This window comes from Antedon bifida, chromosome 10, assembly GCF_963402885.1.
Source record: "Antedon bifida chromosome 10, ecAntBifi1.1, whole genome shotgun sequence".
NCBI lineage: Eukaryota > Metazoa > Echinodermata > Crinoidea > Comatulida > Antedonidae > Antedon > Antedon bifida.
In genome coordinates, this window is record NC_136235.1 from 19,115,689 (window position 1) to 19,135,381 (window position 19,693).

General features: G+C 32.3%; 2 protein-coding genes across 2 annotated transcripts in view; one reads left to right on the forward strand and one right to left on the reverse strand.

Annotated features, from left to right (window-relative positions):
* Positions 1 to 3,756: 3,756 nt before the first annotated feature.
* LOC144854326 (gonadotropin-releasing hormone receptor-like) lies at positions 3,757 to 9,828 on the reverse strand. Its single transcript, XM_078712272.1, has 3 exons — positions 9,295 to 9,828; positions 8,496 to 8,691; positions 3,757 to 5,844 (listed from the first exon to the last, which is right to left on the reverse strand). The coding sequence occupies exons 1-3, from the start codon at positions 9,781 to 9,783 to the stop codon at positions 5,402 to 5,404; spliced, it is 1,128 nt and encodes a 375-aa protein (XP_078568398.1). The 5' UTR covers positions 9,784 to 9,828; the 3' UTR covers positions 3,757 to 5,401.
* Positions 3,768 to 19,693, forward strand: part of LOC144854298 (uncharacterized) — a 123,198-nt gene continuing 107,272 nt past the window's right edge. Inside the window, exon 1 of the mRNA XM_078712238.1 lies at positions 3,768 to 3,779. The gene's annotated coding sequence lies outside the window, so the exon portion shown is untranslated. The remainder of the gene's footprint in view (positions 3,780 to 19,693) is intronic.

Genomic DNA, 19,693 nt, shown 5'->3' on the forward strand with positions numbered 1-19,693 from the left:
ATCAAACCCTTGCCAAAGCTATGAACTGTCTTTACCGCTCGGCTACTCACTCACCAATAATAGGTAATTATGTTGTCATATACCATTATAAAACAGTAAGAATATAGGAGCTTTCGATTGTGTGATGACCTAAGACATGAGACCTATGACGTCATCAGATCAGACCCAAATTCGTCGATTCTATAGGGTGCAGGTGACGACCCCTGGATTCTACTATAAAACAAGGACGTAGACTCAACGCAATCGAGTTGACCAATCACAAGCGAAAGTTCGGATTGGGTCAAATCGCTTACGTTGCGCTTATACATTGCGTTCGTCTCTAGTGGGAACCACGCTTTACAGACATCATATTTGATTTGATTTTTAGGGTGATTGTACGGTCGCGACCGGTTGTTGCGATAAAGCAAAATATATTTTACAGACTTGAACGACGACTTGAACAAATGACGTGTTTGATCCTAGGAAGTCGTAAATTGAAAACTTCCTAAAAACGTCAAAAGATTTTAAAATAAACTGAGGATTGCAGAAACTTGTCAAAACAAATATTATACTAAACAACATAAACATGTATTTCATTAGAAACAAATTGTTTATACAGTAAATAATAGGAATTGAAATGTTTAGTTAAAGTAAACGTATATACACACAAAAAAAAGAAATTAAAGAAACAATAGTTAAGGACAAATATTTATTCAAAAAATAAGATTTTTTTTAAATCAAGTGGTGTTACTATTCACACAATGTTATGATAATAAAAGAGCTGCGTAAGGAAATGGTCAGTTATTTTAACTAGATTAAAATGGAGGTAAAGTAAACGTATACACAAGTGATGATCGTTTTATTTGTTTAAAAATATATTAAAATATTTTTTACAAAGTCAGACGTATTAAAAAAAATACGTTGGCGTAAAACAAAACATATTTGCAAAATTAATAGGCGAAATATTCTCACTACGACGCAACGCAAGCAATTTGACCAATCATGTTAAGAGTGAATTGAATTGGTATCCAGTTACATTGACTTTTGTAATTAGATTGTAGGTGCCTATCGAACGGAAAAGTTCGCGTTTGAGTTTGACTACACTTTCGCATATTTCTATTTATCTACCGCCTATACAAGTATTTCGGCATTATAGTTTGTGAGTGGGTTTAGTGTATTCTCTTCCCATACAAGTGGATAACTCCAAGGTTAACTACAATATACTTTTTATATAGGCCTACTAATAAGTCTGCTGGAATAAATAATCTATTTATAACTAAATACAGATTGCTATAGAAGTTCCAGATCAATGATTTCAAACGAAACCAAAATCAAACCTTTTAAAAAATCTATTGGTATTGCCGAATTAATTATGTCGTGCTTTTTAAAAAATTCCATCTTTGTAAAGTATGAACGGAATGAAGATAGCAGTAGGCTTAAAGATTTATTGTCCCTATACTGCTATGTAACACAACAAATTAGTAGAATTAAGGCAGATATACATAAATCTGGTTATACCTCCAGTGGTGCTCCAGTACGCCTAGGTTATCAAATGCAACCATATCAGTGATGATATAACGTCATTTACTACGACGTTTCTCTTTTTACATCAGATTACAGACGAGACACATCAAACATTATTTGTCCAGTATCATAAACCGTAGATATACTATATGCATTAAAAAGCACCTTTGGTGGCGAATGCGCTCTATATATCTGTATTATATGCAAAAGTCTGGTTATGATGGCTTGGCTAAATTTATGATTAGGTAGAGTCATCCTGAAATGTTTCTATGACACTACTATTACTAGGAAAAGTATAGATACGGTACCGAGGTTCAGCTGGTAAATATCTGTTTGCAATCTACCTATATTAGTAAAATACTGTATACAAAATGTATAATACATTGGCGTATTAAGAATGACTTACCCCAGCTACCAATATGTTTAGAACACACTCAACTCAATCCAAATGTATAATTTTCACCAAAAATAACCTCGCCGTTCACAACTACATTTTGCTTGTAAAACTCGTACCGAAGTTCTTTTACACACTTTCCAAATCAGTGAGTCGTGACAACACAAAAGGAAAGGACTGTGATGTAAACGCTAGGCTGGTTTGAATGAAAAAGCAACACTATATATTGCATAAAAGATAACCTTATTGTTTGAATTCATTCTATCAAGCCTTACAAATCTCCACAACGTCCTTTCAATAAGCGAAATTGTGGTATGCCATAATTTAATTCAATTAATTTGATGGTAAGAAGGCTCCGGATGGATTCACCTAAAGGAAAGAAATGTTTGCAGATATTTACGAAAATAAAGCAGTAGGCTTAGAAAGCCTAGGTATCATATTTTTAAAACTTCAACATTGATTAATCACCAAATAATCCAGTACAATTTGACCCAGGATAATTGGTTTAAAAGTTATTAAAATTAATCTTTGGATATTGTTGTGTTTTGATGTGAGATATTTTGACGTTAAAATTAAACATTAAATTACCCTACTCCCCTCCCCGGAATGCAGGTATCTTGATGAATCAACACACTTAGGCCTACCCAATGACTTGAATAGAAACGATTTTAATTGTGCTGATACAGTGGTGTACACACACGCCCTATGAGCGTAGGCGGTCCTTAGCCGAAGGCGCAGTCATTCATTTTGTATATCCACCGTAAATCTAAAGCTATTTCTGTGGTTGAAGATGTTTGGTGGCGCTATAAGTATTTGTAATGATCCACTTTTAGAGACATCTACGTAGACAACATGTAGGCCTGGTGTCATTTATTCAACATTATATTCAATGTTATAGTCTAATATATCTGTCATTAAGTGGATACGTTGCAAACATTAATGTCTTAATATTGTAAACTGTAAAAGTATTTTATTTATTATGTCACGTCAAATCATGTTTCAACACCACAACATGCTCATGTTGTATTAAATCCAGTCTACTGTCATACTTTCTTCACTAACTCACTAAGATGAATCAAACGTTAAAATATTATATTTATAGCATACATTACCAATAATAATATATTCATGTGGCTTCTATTGAATATCAAACTTTATGTGACAAAAAATGTGCCCATATATGGACATGATGTCATATCACTACCATACTTAAGCATATCACCGTATTTAAGCATGTCACTATACCATATTTGAGCACATCACATTTTTTTTCAAACTAGTTTAATAGTGTGGACAGAGCTTGATAGAAGATATATAGCAAGAGATAGAGTTCTTTAGAAAAGTTTAAGAGAGTGAAAACATATACGAACTGGACTCTTTATCATTATTTTTGATTTGTGGAAGGTAATTCTGTTGTTCTTATTTATGAAAGAAAATCTGTCTTTTTTTGTTGAGTACAAAACTAGTAATAAATAAATAAGACAGAGTTTTAAAGCTCTGTCTACACTAACTTATCAAACTAGTTTCACAGAAAAAAAAGTATGATGTGCCTAAATATGGTAGTGATATGCCCAAATATGGTAGTAATATGACATCATCATGTCCATATAAGGGCACATCACATAAAATGTAATAGTGTAGACAATGCTTAAGATGTGCGCAGCTACTCTTTATTTGATTTTTAACGCGAGAACGATAAAGTCTGTCTCACGTATTCAATTTTAATAGGTACTTTATTTTTCACACACCAAGTGAAACGAATACCTTTGTAGCAAAAAGTTACAAGTAATTCGATTTACTTTAAAATTGATTTATTAAAAACAAATCAATGACAGTCAGCAACAATCGTGACTCGATAATCTTTAATCTAGCACATAAGAATGTAATGTTATGTAATTATCACATCATCAATATTAATGTGTACATTATCAAATATTAAATTATCATTTTACCCAAAAAGAAATCAAATGAAACGTACATGTAAAGCTCTGTTACACTATCAAACTGTATGTGGCAAAAAATGTGATGTGTCCATATATGGACATGATAAAATGTCATATCAATACCATATTTGGACATATCACTACCATATTTGGTTACATCAAACTAGCTTGATAGTGTAGACAGAGTTTAAGATTTTGATACGTAGTTTTTTGTTTATCTATTGAAGCAAGAACTAACAACGAAAAAAAAATCATTCGGTATTCGTTTTCTCGTTGCATTACTATATACAAGTTACAATAAATTACGACAATGAATGCCATAGGCTGAAACAAATAATATATAAGGGCCTAGTATATTTACAAGTGACGTCACAAGACTGTAAGGTTGACTTATTACCGAATATTAAAATTGTAATCTAAATTTACAAAGCTCTCATCCGATTGAGGAAAATTTAGGACACTTTAAAACTATAATATATAAGAATAATAATAAGAAATATTCATAAATAGAATAGATAAAGCATTTCGTTTAGTAAATTAGTTAATTTTTAGTATTTACATTATTGAAATGTATAAATTGTTACATCTTAAATAGCTTTATTAAGTTACTATACTATGTTTCAAGTTAGAATGATAATGACGTTTCATACAAACGTTTGAAATTAAGATAACTGACAACAAAACGTTCATATGACACCTTGCAAAACATGTTTGTATTATTGATCAGGCCGCCGGCAATTTAGCACACGACCAGCGTGTCCAACGTGAGGCATCCGGATTTGTCTTAATCAACCCACGTTTACACTTGTGACACTTACGGGTGCTTTGACGTCACACGCGCAAAACAGCAATTTGTCCAATTAAACCAAAAGAGATGCTATGATAAATCTGCAATCTTTCTGACATTCTGTGCAACTGACAGTTACATATAAGAGACTGCACTCGGATAAAGAAAAATCTTCAAAGACTTCAGCATTTATTCCTTGTTACACTTGTCCCACTAAAGGGTGGTTCCCACTAGGACGCAACGCTGTGACGTATTGACGTAAAGTGCTGTATTGCCTAATCACAAGTGGGAACCGACGACGCAACAGTGCTGCAAACATCGCAGGTTTGATTTTACACAGGCGGGGGAAAGTACAATGAGTGGACGAGCATTTTCTTGCGTAGATTGCGTCACGTTGCGTCGTTAGTGAGAACCAGGCTTAAGTCTGTAGCTATTTCGAAGCTTTTCGATGTTTGTCTGCACAAGCTCAAAACACCAAAACAATTTTCTTTTTACTAATATTAAGTCAAAACTCCGTCTGGAACCCTGACTAATTAGTTGTCCTCGTAACCTCACCAATACAACGGGTGACTAGGCCTACTACTTGAACAAACATCACTCTCAGAAAACAAAATATCCCATCCAGTGTAGTAAGCATTTTCCTGGATTGTGTTTTGTTTGGTTCTCTGTATTTTAATAAAACTATTTTGAATCCAATACAAAATAACAATGTTTGAAATGAACGATGACAATCTTTAAATCAAGAATAACAGATATTGCACATCAGAGTTAGTTTCATTCATCATTTTTACAGCGATACTTTACACATTTGTCATCGAGAATAACATAGTTCTGCGTTTCTGTGATAGGTGAATGATTAGTGTCGTTAGTCAAAGAGCTGCTGATCTTCCGATCATTTTGACGAACGTATGTGTAGCTTCTGGAATGACATGAGTTAGTAGCTTTACGCATCACCTTTCTTTTTCCAAGACTACTCAGGCCGTACACGACCGGATTAAAACACGAGTTAGACAACCCGAAAATCGTTGACGCATGAAAAAGGTGATTATCCGTATCTGTGATGACGTCATCAAATAGGTAATGCAAACTAATAATGGCGTACGGTAACCAATTTAAAAGGAAAACTAACACTATTGCCACGGCGATCCATTGCGTTCGGTGTTTTGCACGTGATAATAATCTTGACCGATTCTGATCCTCATTTCTATTAATCAAACCTAGAAAAATAACAAGCAAAATGTAAAATATACTAGCAAAACCCACCAGTGTAAGATTGATATAAAACAACAGTAGAATAATGTAATGTTGAATTATTAGGTCCGTAGCCCCAGTCGGTAACGGAAGGCTAGGCCTAAAGCTTGGTTCTCGCTAAGACGTACTTGACCAATCACAAAAGTTTAATTGCGTGGCTAGGGAACAAACCGAAAGTAATTTGACCAATCACCATCCGATGAATCTTTTCAAACTGTCTCTTGTGATTGGTCAACTCAATTGCGTTGATGTGATGTGAAGTGAGAGCCAAGCATTACTATAATAAACATTACGTTAACTTTGGCCTGGACGTTATGTAATAGGCGAATGCTAGGGATTTCGGGCTGTTTTCATTTCTGAATACTGCCACAAGACTTTACCACATAAAAGCCACTAAATAATATTGACTGCCACGACATTAACGAATTTGGTTAAACAATCACATAAGATTTTCATAAGTGATTGAAATCAATATTTAATTATGAAATCGATTGAAATTACCGGTACTCATTAAGACGATAATAATGTACACTAAAGTAATCTTTGGTAGCACCTATCATCATGATGTAAATCGACCAAAGATCAATTAGGCCTGGCCTGTTAAAACCAACTCAGACAGCGTCGTACAATGAGGCCTGACGAAACGTCTTGAATCGTGCTCCTCTGGGCTGAATCCCAACGAGACGAGTCTTGAAATAGCGTCGGGCGTAGGTCGTCGCGGGAGAACATTAAGATTTTTTAATTTTCTCCCGACGAGACGACTCGTCGAGCCTTGTCGTACGACGCTGTCTGAGTTGGCCTTTAGAATATTTGTGAATTTTGATATTTTCCGACTAATTTTCATCTACATATTCTAATCTAAAAAATACGAGCTGGTAATAAATAGAGCAAGTAGTCTTTAGATACAGTAGGCGGTTGGTGAAATCTGTCCATTTTTAGGACATTATTTGTGCATTATAGGATTTTTCTGTCCACTATGAGGTTAAGGGCGCTAATGTTATCTACTTTCTATAGTAAGGATGTTCGTTATGAGGGTAAACTATAGGGATTTTGTTGAGGGTGCCATGTATTTTGGTCCGTATTCTTTCTATAATATATCTTGATATGACGTCAGTGTGTAAAGCAGAACTAAACATCACCCTAAATTGATTAGATTCACCATCTTTAATTAAAGGTGCAAGTATTTCAGTTTGACACAATCAGCAGAATTATACTGTATCTTTCTGCATATCAAGTCTTTTATTGATGGTTAATATGCGGTTCTTTGAATAATAATTCATAATGCGTATCAAAACTGAATCATGTAGCCAATTAAAATAAACACTCATTGACATGTCTATAAATATATTACATTTTTGTTATTACATTCTTATAAGATCAAGTTTAATAATAAAATAAAAAAAGCGTCGAGCATTGGCAATGTGTTCATAAAATGTTTTTTCATTGATTTTGGTTTAATAAAACCGATTACTATTCAAATTAAAACTGCATGCTGCATTACATAACCGCATGGGAGTTTCTTTATAAAAAGTGTCATTTTCGAGAATGCCCATTCCCAGTTCCAAGAGCGAATGCTTTATATACTACAACTATTAACGAAATTTAAAGCAAAACAAATATTGTTAAGTGTCACCTCCATCTCCTGATTTTCGATCCGCCTCTGTTTTTAGTCGCGTGGACGCGACTCAATAGTTCACTATGTCGGTCTGTCGGTCTGTCTGTCGGTCCGGTATCACTATGCGTTTTATCGGTTTTCTGTACTTTTTGAACTGTTTTGATGTACAGAAAAGTTTTAAAGTACATTACTTTTTTAAAGTTCATTTTTTTCTGAGAGCACGCGACTTATGGCTGGTTGTTTTGTATTATTTAATAATATGTTTTATATAAACAAAATTAAAAATCCGATAATCGGAACAATTTATATATTTTCAAAATATATAAATTGTTCCGATTATCGGATTTTTAATTTCATTTCTTTTGTTTTGGCGTCCCTGACACAAGCATTTGCTTTCTTGTGGGTGACGTCACCATTAGTTATTACACAAAAATAAATATTATTTTGATTGATTTGATTGTATTAAATGGATTTCTTGAAGTTGAAAATGTATGCTGCGATTCATTTGTTTCAAAATGGTAGCATAAATCAATGTTGTTAACCTATAACAAATATAGTACTTTATGGATTTGTTGTTTTGTGAGTGTGATCCAAATTCAATTTAATGACACTCATTGATCTAATATCTTTAAATGAGGTAGGCAACAGTAGGCCAATCAATTTAAACAGACAGTAGGCCCTATAGAATATATGACAGTCACCTCCTGTTTTGTAACAGAGGTTTCTACTTGTATAAGCTATGCTTCCGAGATTTCCCCTTTCCATTCTTTTGGTTTGTAATGATTATTTATGTATGTTTTTATGTTTTGTGAATGGAAATAAAGAAAGAAGCAATAAACATACCCATGTAATCAAAACATACTTGTTTGTGTAGAAATGGTATAAATGTTTAGCAACTGGCCAAACAAATGATCGACAATAGAATAAAGAACTGGATACAGAGTGAGAATATATGAAAGTAAACAGAGTAAAATGCAATAAAAATATCAACAAAATCCTTACCTGTTTGTGTGGAAATGGTATAAATTTTTAGCAATATGGCCAAATATGAAAAACATATGATCGAAAATGGAATAAAGAACTGGATACAGAGTGCGAGTACTGAATACACTTGAAAGTAGACCATTGGTATAAAGTCGGAATTATCAACACATTGGTCCCAACCAGGTTCGAACGTGTAAGTACGAAATAGAAACAACTGTAAGAAGATAAAGAAACTTAGTAATCACGTTTGTTAAGCTCTGTCTACATAAACTTTATTTGACAACAAAATGTGATGTACCCATATATGGACATGATGATGTCATATCAAAACCATATTTGGGAATATCAATACTATTATTTGTAACATACAGTTCTTTCTAAAAAAGGCAAACCATTTTGAATACGATCATTTACAATATGCAAAGAAATAGAATAACTGTGATAAGAATATTAAAGATGTATTGTCCCCCTCAAAAATAATTTTGTATTTTGTTTGTTGAATATGCCATTTTAATGATGTCACATAATAGTTATTCACTTTGACCAAAAATTGGATCTAAACAAAATGTATTCACCTGAAAAAACGGTAATTTAAAGCAAAAATGGTAAAATTGGCTGCCAGCCAATGGATGTTTGGTTGAATTTAACCATTTATTATGTTATTTTATAAGTGAAAAGATTTTTTTTTTTGGTTTTTTTCTATGGAAGTGATTAACTTTATTAAAAATACAAAATGACCTATTCAACGTCTGATATAATTAATCTTCATTTTTCATGTTTTTGGGGGTCAATACATCTTTAAGTTGTTAAACTGTACCTGTGGAATGCTCAAAATAATACTAGCGACGTACGATGAAACGATCATAGTCATAACACGATGTGTACCACAAAGACCTTGGTTATGCGTAATCGGGAAAATAATGGCAAAACAGCGGTCCAGACTGATCGCCACTGTGATAAAAGACGACAAGTACAGAGAAAACGTCCACGAAAAACGGAAAAGGCGACAAAATACATCACCACCAATCCATCTCACCGTACCAATCCACACCATAAACGGTAATATCAAAATATACGTAATTATGAGGTCTGCGATTGACAGATGTTTAATCAACGTCAACATGGCGGATTTCCGGTGTCTATATCGCGTCGTGATGACAATAGTGGCAATGTTTCCTAAATTTGAGATTAAAAACAACGTTCCAAGAACGCCCAGGCGTACGTATTGCGATACGACACTGGGCCCCGTCTCTGAAACGTTGTAGAATGTATCGTAGTCGGACATTACAAGTTGTTGAACTTTCATCCAAAGTGTTAAAAATGTTTACATAATACTTCTATACAATTCTTGATAAATCTGAAAGATGAATTAAAAAGAACAAACGTTCAGTACATACACATTTTATTGATAAAACAAAGTTATGAAAGGAATTAGCATTCACAGTAATTGTTTAACGAGATAAATGTGATTGTGTAATTTTACTCTACCCTGCAGAGACACAGTCTTACACCGTTGCAAATAATTGTTGCATTTGAACGTATTTATTGATTAAGCATGTACTTATTAATTAATGGAGCGGTAAATAACGTCTTATTTTAGTAATGGCCTTATAATGTTTAAAGCAGGTAAAGAGGAAGCCGCTGTGAATACTTTAAAAAGCCTGCAGGTTGGAATTTTTACTTCATCTTCAGTCGATCATTGCTAATTTTAACATAACAAATTCTATATAAAGGTTTGATTCACCATAAGTACCAAAATGTATAGCCTTGGGCAATTGTCTATGTTGTATCGACGGATGAATAGAGGAAGTATCGTTTAAATATAACCCTAGTAATGACAAAGTATGCTGAACATTGAATTAAACCTCCGTTACTGGGGTGCCCGGATGTTCTGTGACAAATTCCGTCCGAAAACACATGCTTTAAGTTTAAACATATCTTCACTTCTATGTCAATAAATTGAAACGCTTAAGTTGAATAATCAATAACTGTCTTGCTTAAACTTTACACATTTCATTTGACTAGTTTGAGGAAGCACCTGCGTGGCATCAATGCTATTGAGTGTGAAGTTCCTTATACAGTCAGGGGAAAATGGCAACAGACTTCCTACTTTCTAGGTAATCTATGGTGATTGTTTTGACAACTCTTGTAACATGACCACAGTGCTGATTTTGCCATTTCCCCCCTAACTGTATATCTTATGTAAACTACCCCGGTTGTTGCTCATATCCATTAGTATTTAAATCTACATATTATTTTGACTATGTAGGCCTACAGCGATGGCCTCCATTTTGTGTCTTGTCCATAACATCTTCCTTCCTACAGCTGTTAGCTGTTTTAATCATTCAAATTTCCTCACACCGCATAACCAATCCAACCTTTCTCATCTCAATTATTCAAGTCTCTTTCTATGAAAGAATTTAAATTGAGGAACACTGAAGTTAGATGAGAATGAAGTGAGGTGAATTGAGAAAGACTTGATAACATGACATGGGAAGCTGGTTTACTGAGAACGAATTGGTGAGAATTAAACTAGGAAGAAGTGGGTTAACGTGAGAAAGAGTGAATTGGAAGTAAGTGAGAGAAAATGCGAAAGTAAAGTGAGAGAAATTAATTGTCATCCTTGTTTGAATGCAAGAGTAGACATACTGTCAACATTCAAGGATGACTTATAATGTTGTATTTTCTAATTAATAAACATTTTCCATGGTAAACTTTATCTGTCATGTCCAGAAACGAAGATACAATTAGCAGCCTTGATCAATTGGCAATCTCATCTGTAATTATTATAATTAGCCCAGCATTCCTCTTATGCTATTGAGTAGTTTCTCTCGTACCACTTACTATAAAGATTAAATGCGAATTTGTATTTTAAAGTAACCTAGTTGGTAATCCGATTTTGAAAATACCTATAACTATCAATAAAAAAAATCTTTCAATGAAAATAGAAAGTTTGGACAGTCAATAACAACGTTGGCTTCATTTATTAATCTACTGTATTATATGATATTTATGATTTACAACTAATTTTTGTATGTACTTTGCATTTAATATTCAAAATGTAATTATTTATGTATACTTTTAATTTGATCTAAAATTGTGAATAAAGTTATTATTATAATACATTCAGAATAATAATTTAGAAATTAGATAAAATATTATGTAGTATTATTAATTTCTTTATTACATCCATATCGAAACGAAAGGAAACAAAAACATCAAAGTAATGTCAACAACTGTACAAAACAAATGTCTATCACTATATAGAAATCTATGAAGAGCTTATGCGTCGTATAAAGTACTTAATATAATATTCCACGGATTGCAAAACGAGAGGATTGTGGGACAGGGTATATAATTGTGTTGCATCAAACACGCAAACCATAAATAATAGAGTTCATATGGTGTATCGGATGCTTAAGCTGCTCGTTCAAATTTATTGCCAGTTAGTTTACGGAACATGCATAATACAAAAAATAATAATAAGTATTAACGTTTTCACGAGTGAGTAAAAACCAGCTGTATAGTTATTTTTAAATTTAATTAATTGTTATTTTACACAAAATGTCAAGGTTTATTACTCTTTTTAAAATAGTTGTACAAAAATAAGTATTTTGTTACTTCATTATAATCTTACAATAATAGTTATTATGGTTCCTAAAAGGTTTTCAAGCCATGCGCATTGGATTGAAATGCTTTCTGAATACTCTTAATCTACATTGGCCAAATCACTCAGAAATAAAGTATAACACTTATATGCTAGATAGCACAGTTTACATATAACTACAGTAGTCATATGTCAGGGAATTATAAACAGAACTGTATATTTAAAGATGTATTGTCCCCCAAAAACATGAAAAATGAAGATTTATTAAATCAGACTTTGAATAGGTTATTTTGTGGTTTTAATAACGTTAATCCCTTCCGTTAAAATAATGTTTTCTCATATAAAATGACAAATAAATGGTCAAATTCAACCAAAAACCCATTGGCTGGCATGCAATTTGACTATTTTTTGGTTTAAATTACAGTTTTTTCAGGTAAATAAATTTGTTTTCGATTCAATTATGTGACATTAAAAAGGCATATTCAACAACAAAAAATTTGTAAAAATAAAATTTTTCAGGGGGCAATACATCTTTAAAGATAATTTGGCCCAAATTGTTTCAATAATCTATGCGCACAATTAACTATGAAATAAATTCATATGTACTTTTAATGAGGTAATCATGACATTATACGCAATTTATACTAAGCATAATAGTTATTGTGATTATATTTTATGTATTTCCTGAAATATGAATAATTTATAATGTTATGCAATGATAAAATTATAATAAAATAATGTCTTCAATTACCGGATTCATTTGCTTTACAGTCATAGTGTCTTGATACAATTGATTTGTCTTCAATCCGATCTTACAGTAACCGTAAGAATAGTGTTTTTCAAAGCCCCAATGCTTAATGAATAAAGCTTAGTATTTGTTTTTCTTTTAAGCAAAGCTTAAACTTTTGTACTCTCTTCAATTTCCTCATGACAGTACATTTTTATTTGAATATGTCGTGTACGTGTTGGATTGACATCACATATTGCACTGCAATATTGTAGGCCTACCATATTTAGTTAGTATTACTATTTAAGCTATGTTCACACGTACAAGAGTTCATCGTGAATAAACAAAGTTACGCTGATCTGGATCAGAGTTGCAACAGAATTGTAGGCCTATAAGTGTTATCTGTTATATATCTGAGATAACTCCGATTTTAGAAGTAAATTCGACGTATTGTTTACACCACACGTTAGAATGCAGAACAATTTAAGTAAGTATAAGTCAGTAAATATATTGTCATTTGTAAATATATAAAAAACATTTACATTGAAATGAAATGAACGATTTTACATAAATATAACTTAAACCACATGGTGAAACTATCCCCCGCCGGACACCATCCCACTACTTCTAGAACTGTTTTTGGACACCATCATTCCGGTATTTTAAGATTTCGGGGAAGTACAAACTTAACACAATCAATACCGATTAAAGAACTGTATTTAACTCCAATAAAGAAGAAATCAGCTTGAATACATAGCAAAGGTTTTTTTACACATGTTTATTATTTTTTCTACTCTGTGAATACAAGACTTTTTATACTAACGTCTTGAGCGGATTCCTGAAAAGATTTAAACGTCTTGACAAAGTCACTTCTCATAATTGTCAAAGCTCAACACAATCGCCAAGGGCATGAACTCGTCTTCAATATCTTGAAATATGTCAACATTTTGTCAATCCTGATTATTTATAAGTAAAGGTAAGTGAACGTAATGTGATACAAAGAATTATCACTTAATCACCAAAATATTCTTGGCATAATATGTCATAATTCTTTAATGTAGCTTTCAATTAAAAAGCCTACTAAAAAATAAACTATGACTGCAACCTTATTTGTTGCATATCTCCTCGGTAAATATTTTAGTTAGAAATATAGGCCTACTTCTTTTTTTCTCTATTTTGTGACGTAAACACCACTTTTATTCACATTATTATCTTTTATGTCATCACCATAAAATTATATTACTGTATTTTCATTCATTTTATTTTTGTTAATTGATCAACTTCATCAGTAAAATTTTAAATCTTGTAAATTCACTTTGTATTCCATATTACCTCCTTTTTTTAAATAAATTTTTTACTTACATTTTAATAATTTATTGAAATACTCTTTTCCTTGAAAGGAACATTCAGCAATTTTTTTAAGTTTACAACTTATGATATCAGTAGTTACTTGCCAATTTAATATCTATTGCAAAGTATTTGCTAAGTTTAGTTTATACGTTTATTTTTATGTTTCTTTATTACAAGTTTGTTGGCAAAATTCTGAAAAGCATCTGGCCGGCAAGATATTACTAGTTTGTTTTTGCACGATAACGTCTACATTCTAAAGTTTTCCTGATTTTTTGTTTTATTCAATAGCTACCGTATTTCCAACAGACATTATTCAATAAAATCAGTATATTGTGGACGTCACGAAAGCTGATTAAAATCTCGCGTTTTCTGTATCTTCAATATGGGCCGTAACATTAAATAGCACGCCCTCTGTCGCTCTCTGGATTTTACAAAAAGTATTTCAAGCAGTTTCTGAGCGCTTAATTTATGGAATTTATTATTTTGTATGTTTCAATAGAATCTCAACTGGGTAAAGTGCATCCTAAATACAATTCAAAATATATACATTAATTTTTTTTTTCAATTGTAACGACATTTAAATGCATAAAGTATGTAAAGTTAATCAACAAATAGACCATTGTGTACATGATGTTCCAAGCTCAAGGTGACTTTTGATATAAAAAACGGCGACATCAGATAAATAATAAATGTTATTTTTTAAATTTTCATTACAACGATTGTTAAGTTTATTCCCTGATGAAACACATGAAAGTACATAGGCCTAACGTAATTGTTCTATATTTATTTAGAATAATATTTGTGTGTATAAATATGGTACTTTAAAAGCGAAGGTGAATCTATCGCGTGATTCAAAACATTCGTAACCTCTGATTGGTTGAATCACATCACGTGTACGTGGGAATATACGCATAAAAAAGACGTTCTGTTTCTACTGAAATATCTATTCAAAAGGGCCCGGAATTTTCAAATGAATTTATATGAATAATGGAAAGAAAAAAGAAAAATGGCAACAAAGCCAAGACGTTTAATCTCAAACACTCAGTTAATGTATAGTATTCTACTTTCTAAATTCCTTTATATCTTCTAAATTGTATAAGTATCTTCCTTTTCACTGAAAATACAATTTCACTACATACTATAATAAGGGGTTAGTAAATCGATAAAGGAATGAATATTTGTTCAATTGGACATTACAGAATCAAACATCGCCGCCGATTGTAAAAGTTGTGATAATCGTTATGGTGTGCTTTATAGCACTACACTCATTAAGTAGTGCCGTTGGCATAGATTTAAGTAATTACAAATGATATAATAATCAATACAGGTAGATAACTGTTACTCGTTCGGGTTGATTGGACACTGCGTAAAGAACTGCAGGTGAAGACAATCCGTGTCGAAAGAAATACACACGTGTTGTATTGAGATGCGAACTAGGCCTAGGCCTAAATTATTCACCCGATTCTGCAGCTGTCACTAGAGAGACTCTAACTGACTGTTGCAAGTCATATTCTAGAATCAACGAGTCAGCATTACACACAGAATCTGGTGAATTATTCAATAGTTATCCGATTATTTCATATCTATTAAGATGAGGTATAGATCAATGTAACTTACAAAACACATTGATGTAATTCCTGAAAATAAATTCGTATTATTTCTTTTCCGATTTAGCTTCAAGGCTGTGAATACCGTATAATGAACGACGATACGTATACCATAGACATTATCATAATTATCCTGGACGATTGTAAAATCTTAGGTTTGATAATCCCGCTATAGACGTATAATATGCGGACCAAGAGTTTTTGTATCACTTGGTCAGCATTTCATTTACAATGTTTATGTTAGGCCTATCATATTTTTTTAGTTCGATAGTGTAGACAGAGCTTTATACTTTATACTATACAAATTATCAACAATCTTGAATCGAAATATAACATACAATATTGTAAAAAAGAACATCTTCACAGACTGACACTCAATTTACTTAATGGATGCTGTATCTCACATTATGACTATATCTAGTTATTGATCACTTGTTGTTCCATTAATGTGCTGTTGATATTTTATCGTTCGTTTTCAAGTTGTTTATGCCTATCGACTATTTGTTTTTGTCTAAAAGGAAGAAATCTTAAGTTTGATTTAAATGTTTTTTTTATACTTTTTACTTTTCAAATATCCAAATTAATGTAGCATTATATTTGTATGAATTTTTTATAAAATATTTAGTGTATGTTACACAACAAAAGTTAAAAAAAAAACAAATCTTAAATGCTAATGGAGCTGGCTTTATATACAGATACATACATATTTATCATATACCATTTTACTATTTAATTATGATTGTTTATATAGCTATTTTTTATATACCAATGTATATACTATACTGTAAAGATATTGTCGTTTGAAAATTAGCTATTATGCATTTTTTTAGTCGCATGCAACGCGACTCTACAGCTCACTATGTCGGTCGGTTGGTCGGTTGGTAAACACAGACTCAGTTTTGAGCACGCGACTGCAGCCATGTATATGGCCTTGTTTAATATTTAATTATTATAATTATGAGCAAATTAAAGAAAACAATGTTTTAAAAAGGGTAATGTAGAAAGAGAAAATATTAACAACGTCTAGGCTATAATATTTGTGATGTATGACGAACGAATAAAAATGGTAGTTTACCCCATAAAGGAAAAAAAAGGAATTAAAAAAGGAATCAAAAAGGAATAAATCTTGAAACCTGAATCCATACTCTACTATATTCTTTTCTAACTAGTATTTTTATTAGGCTAAGCTAGCATTACAAGACTTTATAAAACATTAAACATTTCTTCAATTGATTTTCTTTTAGGATGAACGGAGAAATTGACATTTTCATTGGTGATTTCCAGAATTGATTATCTAATAAACTATATATAGTCAGATGTGATACGTTAGTGTATACAATCGGAATTGTTAATGTGACATAATATAAACTGCACACGTATTTTAAATTTTGTTAGAAAAATAAATATTCATAAAGGCACAATAAATTTCTGTTTGACTTAAATAATAATTTATATAACTGCACGCTGTAAGCCTATATCGATTTCGTCAGATACAATGCAAACTATTTCTATATACATACTGTATCAGTACATTCAACACTCAGATCATCTCAGTGATATCCTATTTTAAAGCTCTGTCTACTCTATCAAACTTGATGTGCTAAAAAATGTGATGTGCCCATATATGGGCATGATGATGTAATATCACTACCATATTTGGGCACATCACACTTTTTTTTGTTAAACTAGTTTGGTAGTGTAGACAGAGCTTAACGTACAAAATAACGCCAAAATCATGTGCATTTTGGCATTTAAAAACATCCTTCGTAGAAAAATATACCTGAAATTGATATGAGAATGATTGGGAACGACCCTATCATAATTGAGTGGGTAACTTTCTCATAATTGAGTGGGTAACTTTCTCATAATTGAGTGGGTAACTTTCTCATAATTGAGTGGGTAACTTTCTCATAATTGAGTGGGTAACTTTCTCATAATTGAGTGGGTAACTTTCTCATAATTGAGTGGGTAACTTTCTCATAATTGAGTGGGTAACTTTCTCATAATTGAGTGGGTAACTTTCTCATAATTGAGTGGGTAACTTTCTCATAATTGAGTGGGTAGGCATACTTTCTTATAATTGAGTGGGTAACTTTCTCATAATTGAGTGGGTAACTTTCTCATAATTGAGTGGGTAACTTTCTCATAATTGAGTGGGTAACTTTCTCATAATTGAGTGGGTAACTTTCTCATAATTGAGTGGGTAACTTTCTCATAATTGAGTGGGTAACTTTCTCATAATTGAGTGGGTAGGCATACTTTCTAATACTTGAGTGTAACTTTCTCATAATTGTGTGGGTAGGCCTACTCTCTCATAATTGACTGGATACTTTCTCTTCATCACTTTCGAGAGAATGCGAAGGTGTGTTTGGGGAATATTTTTTGTTACCAACCAATAGTGTAAAATTAACGTAACATTACTTTAGTGTTTGACACAAGGTCTATTACAAGAAACGCTTATCCGAGGACATACCACGCAGAAACATTGATCGCGTGTCAATCATCCATGAAAAGTGTTGCCGCGGAGGAAATGTTCTGGCCGCGTCGATGGCGCAATGGATTCGAATAATAATCATGAAAGATTAAAAATGTATTTCTAATGGCTACAATATGTGATGATGATGTTGTACATTTCAATTGCAAATTATGTAATTCATAATGACATCAAGAATTATCACTTAATTATAAACAAACGAAATTACACGATGAATAATAACATTACACATTAGCCCTAAAGCATTGCACGTGATCGCTGATATAATAGGCCTACCAGTTTGCATGCACTAATGAGTGACACAATTTTCTATAGTTAGGCCTACTTGTCAGTTTTTAATGACCCAACGTGTTATTAACGGCTCGGATATGTTTATATCATCAACTGCTTCAGATAAAAATAAACCATCATGTGCCAATTGCCTTTTCCTAATGATCTATATGGTACATTTGATCGTGACTAGCTTGGAGTAAAAATAGAACTAGATTAATATTAATATTATAACAGCAAATAAATAAAGAAAAGTAATTAGCGTAATTTAAAAATGTCGGTAAAACTGTTTCTCTAAATGTAGGCCCGTGTGTCAGAGATGCCAATAAGGTGTTGATGGTATATAATACATTAATTCAAATGCTTCCGCATCTAATACGCGCCGCGTCTCATATCGAATATTGATCCAATTGAAAGAACTTTTATATTTCATATTCGTCATGACTTCAATAAAAAGACCGCCGCAGGTCGGTCCATCAATCGGTATCATGAAATTAATTATCATGTAATGGTTTCTTTTTTTAAAACATTTTTTTCCTGAGTATTGAGTAATAACAATGATTGTGTATGCTATTAAAAAAATATGTGCTGATGGAAAATTGTCAAAACAAGGCAACTAAAATAGTCTAACAGACACGAATTAATTATCGCACTTCCTGCAATATCTGCAATATATAAGTGGTAATTACTATGATTGTGTTTTTGCTTCGTTTACCGCGTTTTACCGTATCACTAGTCATATTGATGCCTGCCTATGATAACTATAATGGAATTGTTCATTCATTTATATTTCATCTTATCTTAATGATAAATGAATTTTTTTAATGGGAATGTTGTACGCACAGAATACGTATGGTGACATTGACAGATGAGTGTGACGAAACAGTTTCCATTCTAGTGGGAAAGAAAACAAAAAACAAAAGATCTACAAGCATCTTGTATCGTTTTTGCCCTTTAGATCAAACTCCACATGGCTAGATCATATACGTGTCAGGTTGAAGTTAGTTACTATGTCGATGTCAAATGTAGCCTACGCTGGAAATAATAACAAAAACAAAAATAAACCACGTGCAAGATACATTCAACGGTTAATTAAAGCATCATTCATTTCGACGAATTTCCCGAGTGATTGGATTGGCAGCAGAAACAGAAAAAATGTTA

Excerpts from the sequence above, each read along its gene's own strand:
- LOC144854326 (XM_078712272.1), bottom strand. The coding sequence starts at position 9,783 with ATGAAAGTTCAACAACTTGTAATGTCCGACTACGATACATTCTACAAC. Across the intron at positions 8,692-9,294 it reads TTATTTTGAGCATTCCACAG|TTGTTTCTATTTCGTACTTA; the intron begins GTACAGTTTAAC and ends ATCTTCTTACAG. Across the intron at positions 5,845-8,495 it reads TACCATTTCCACACAAACAG|GTTTGATTAATAGAAATGAG; the intron begins GTAAGGATTTTG and ends TTATTTTTCTAG.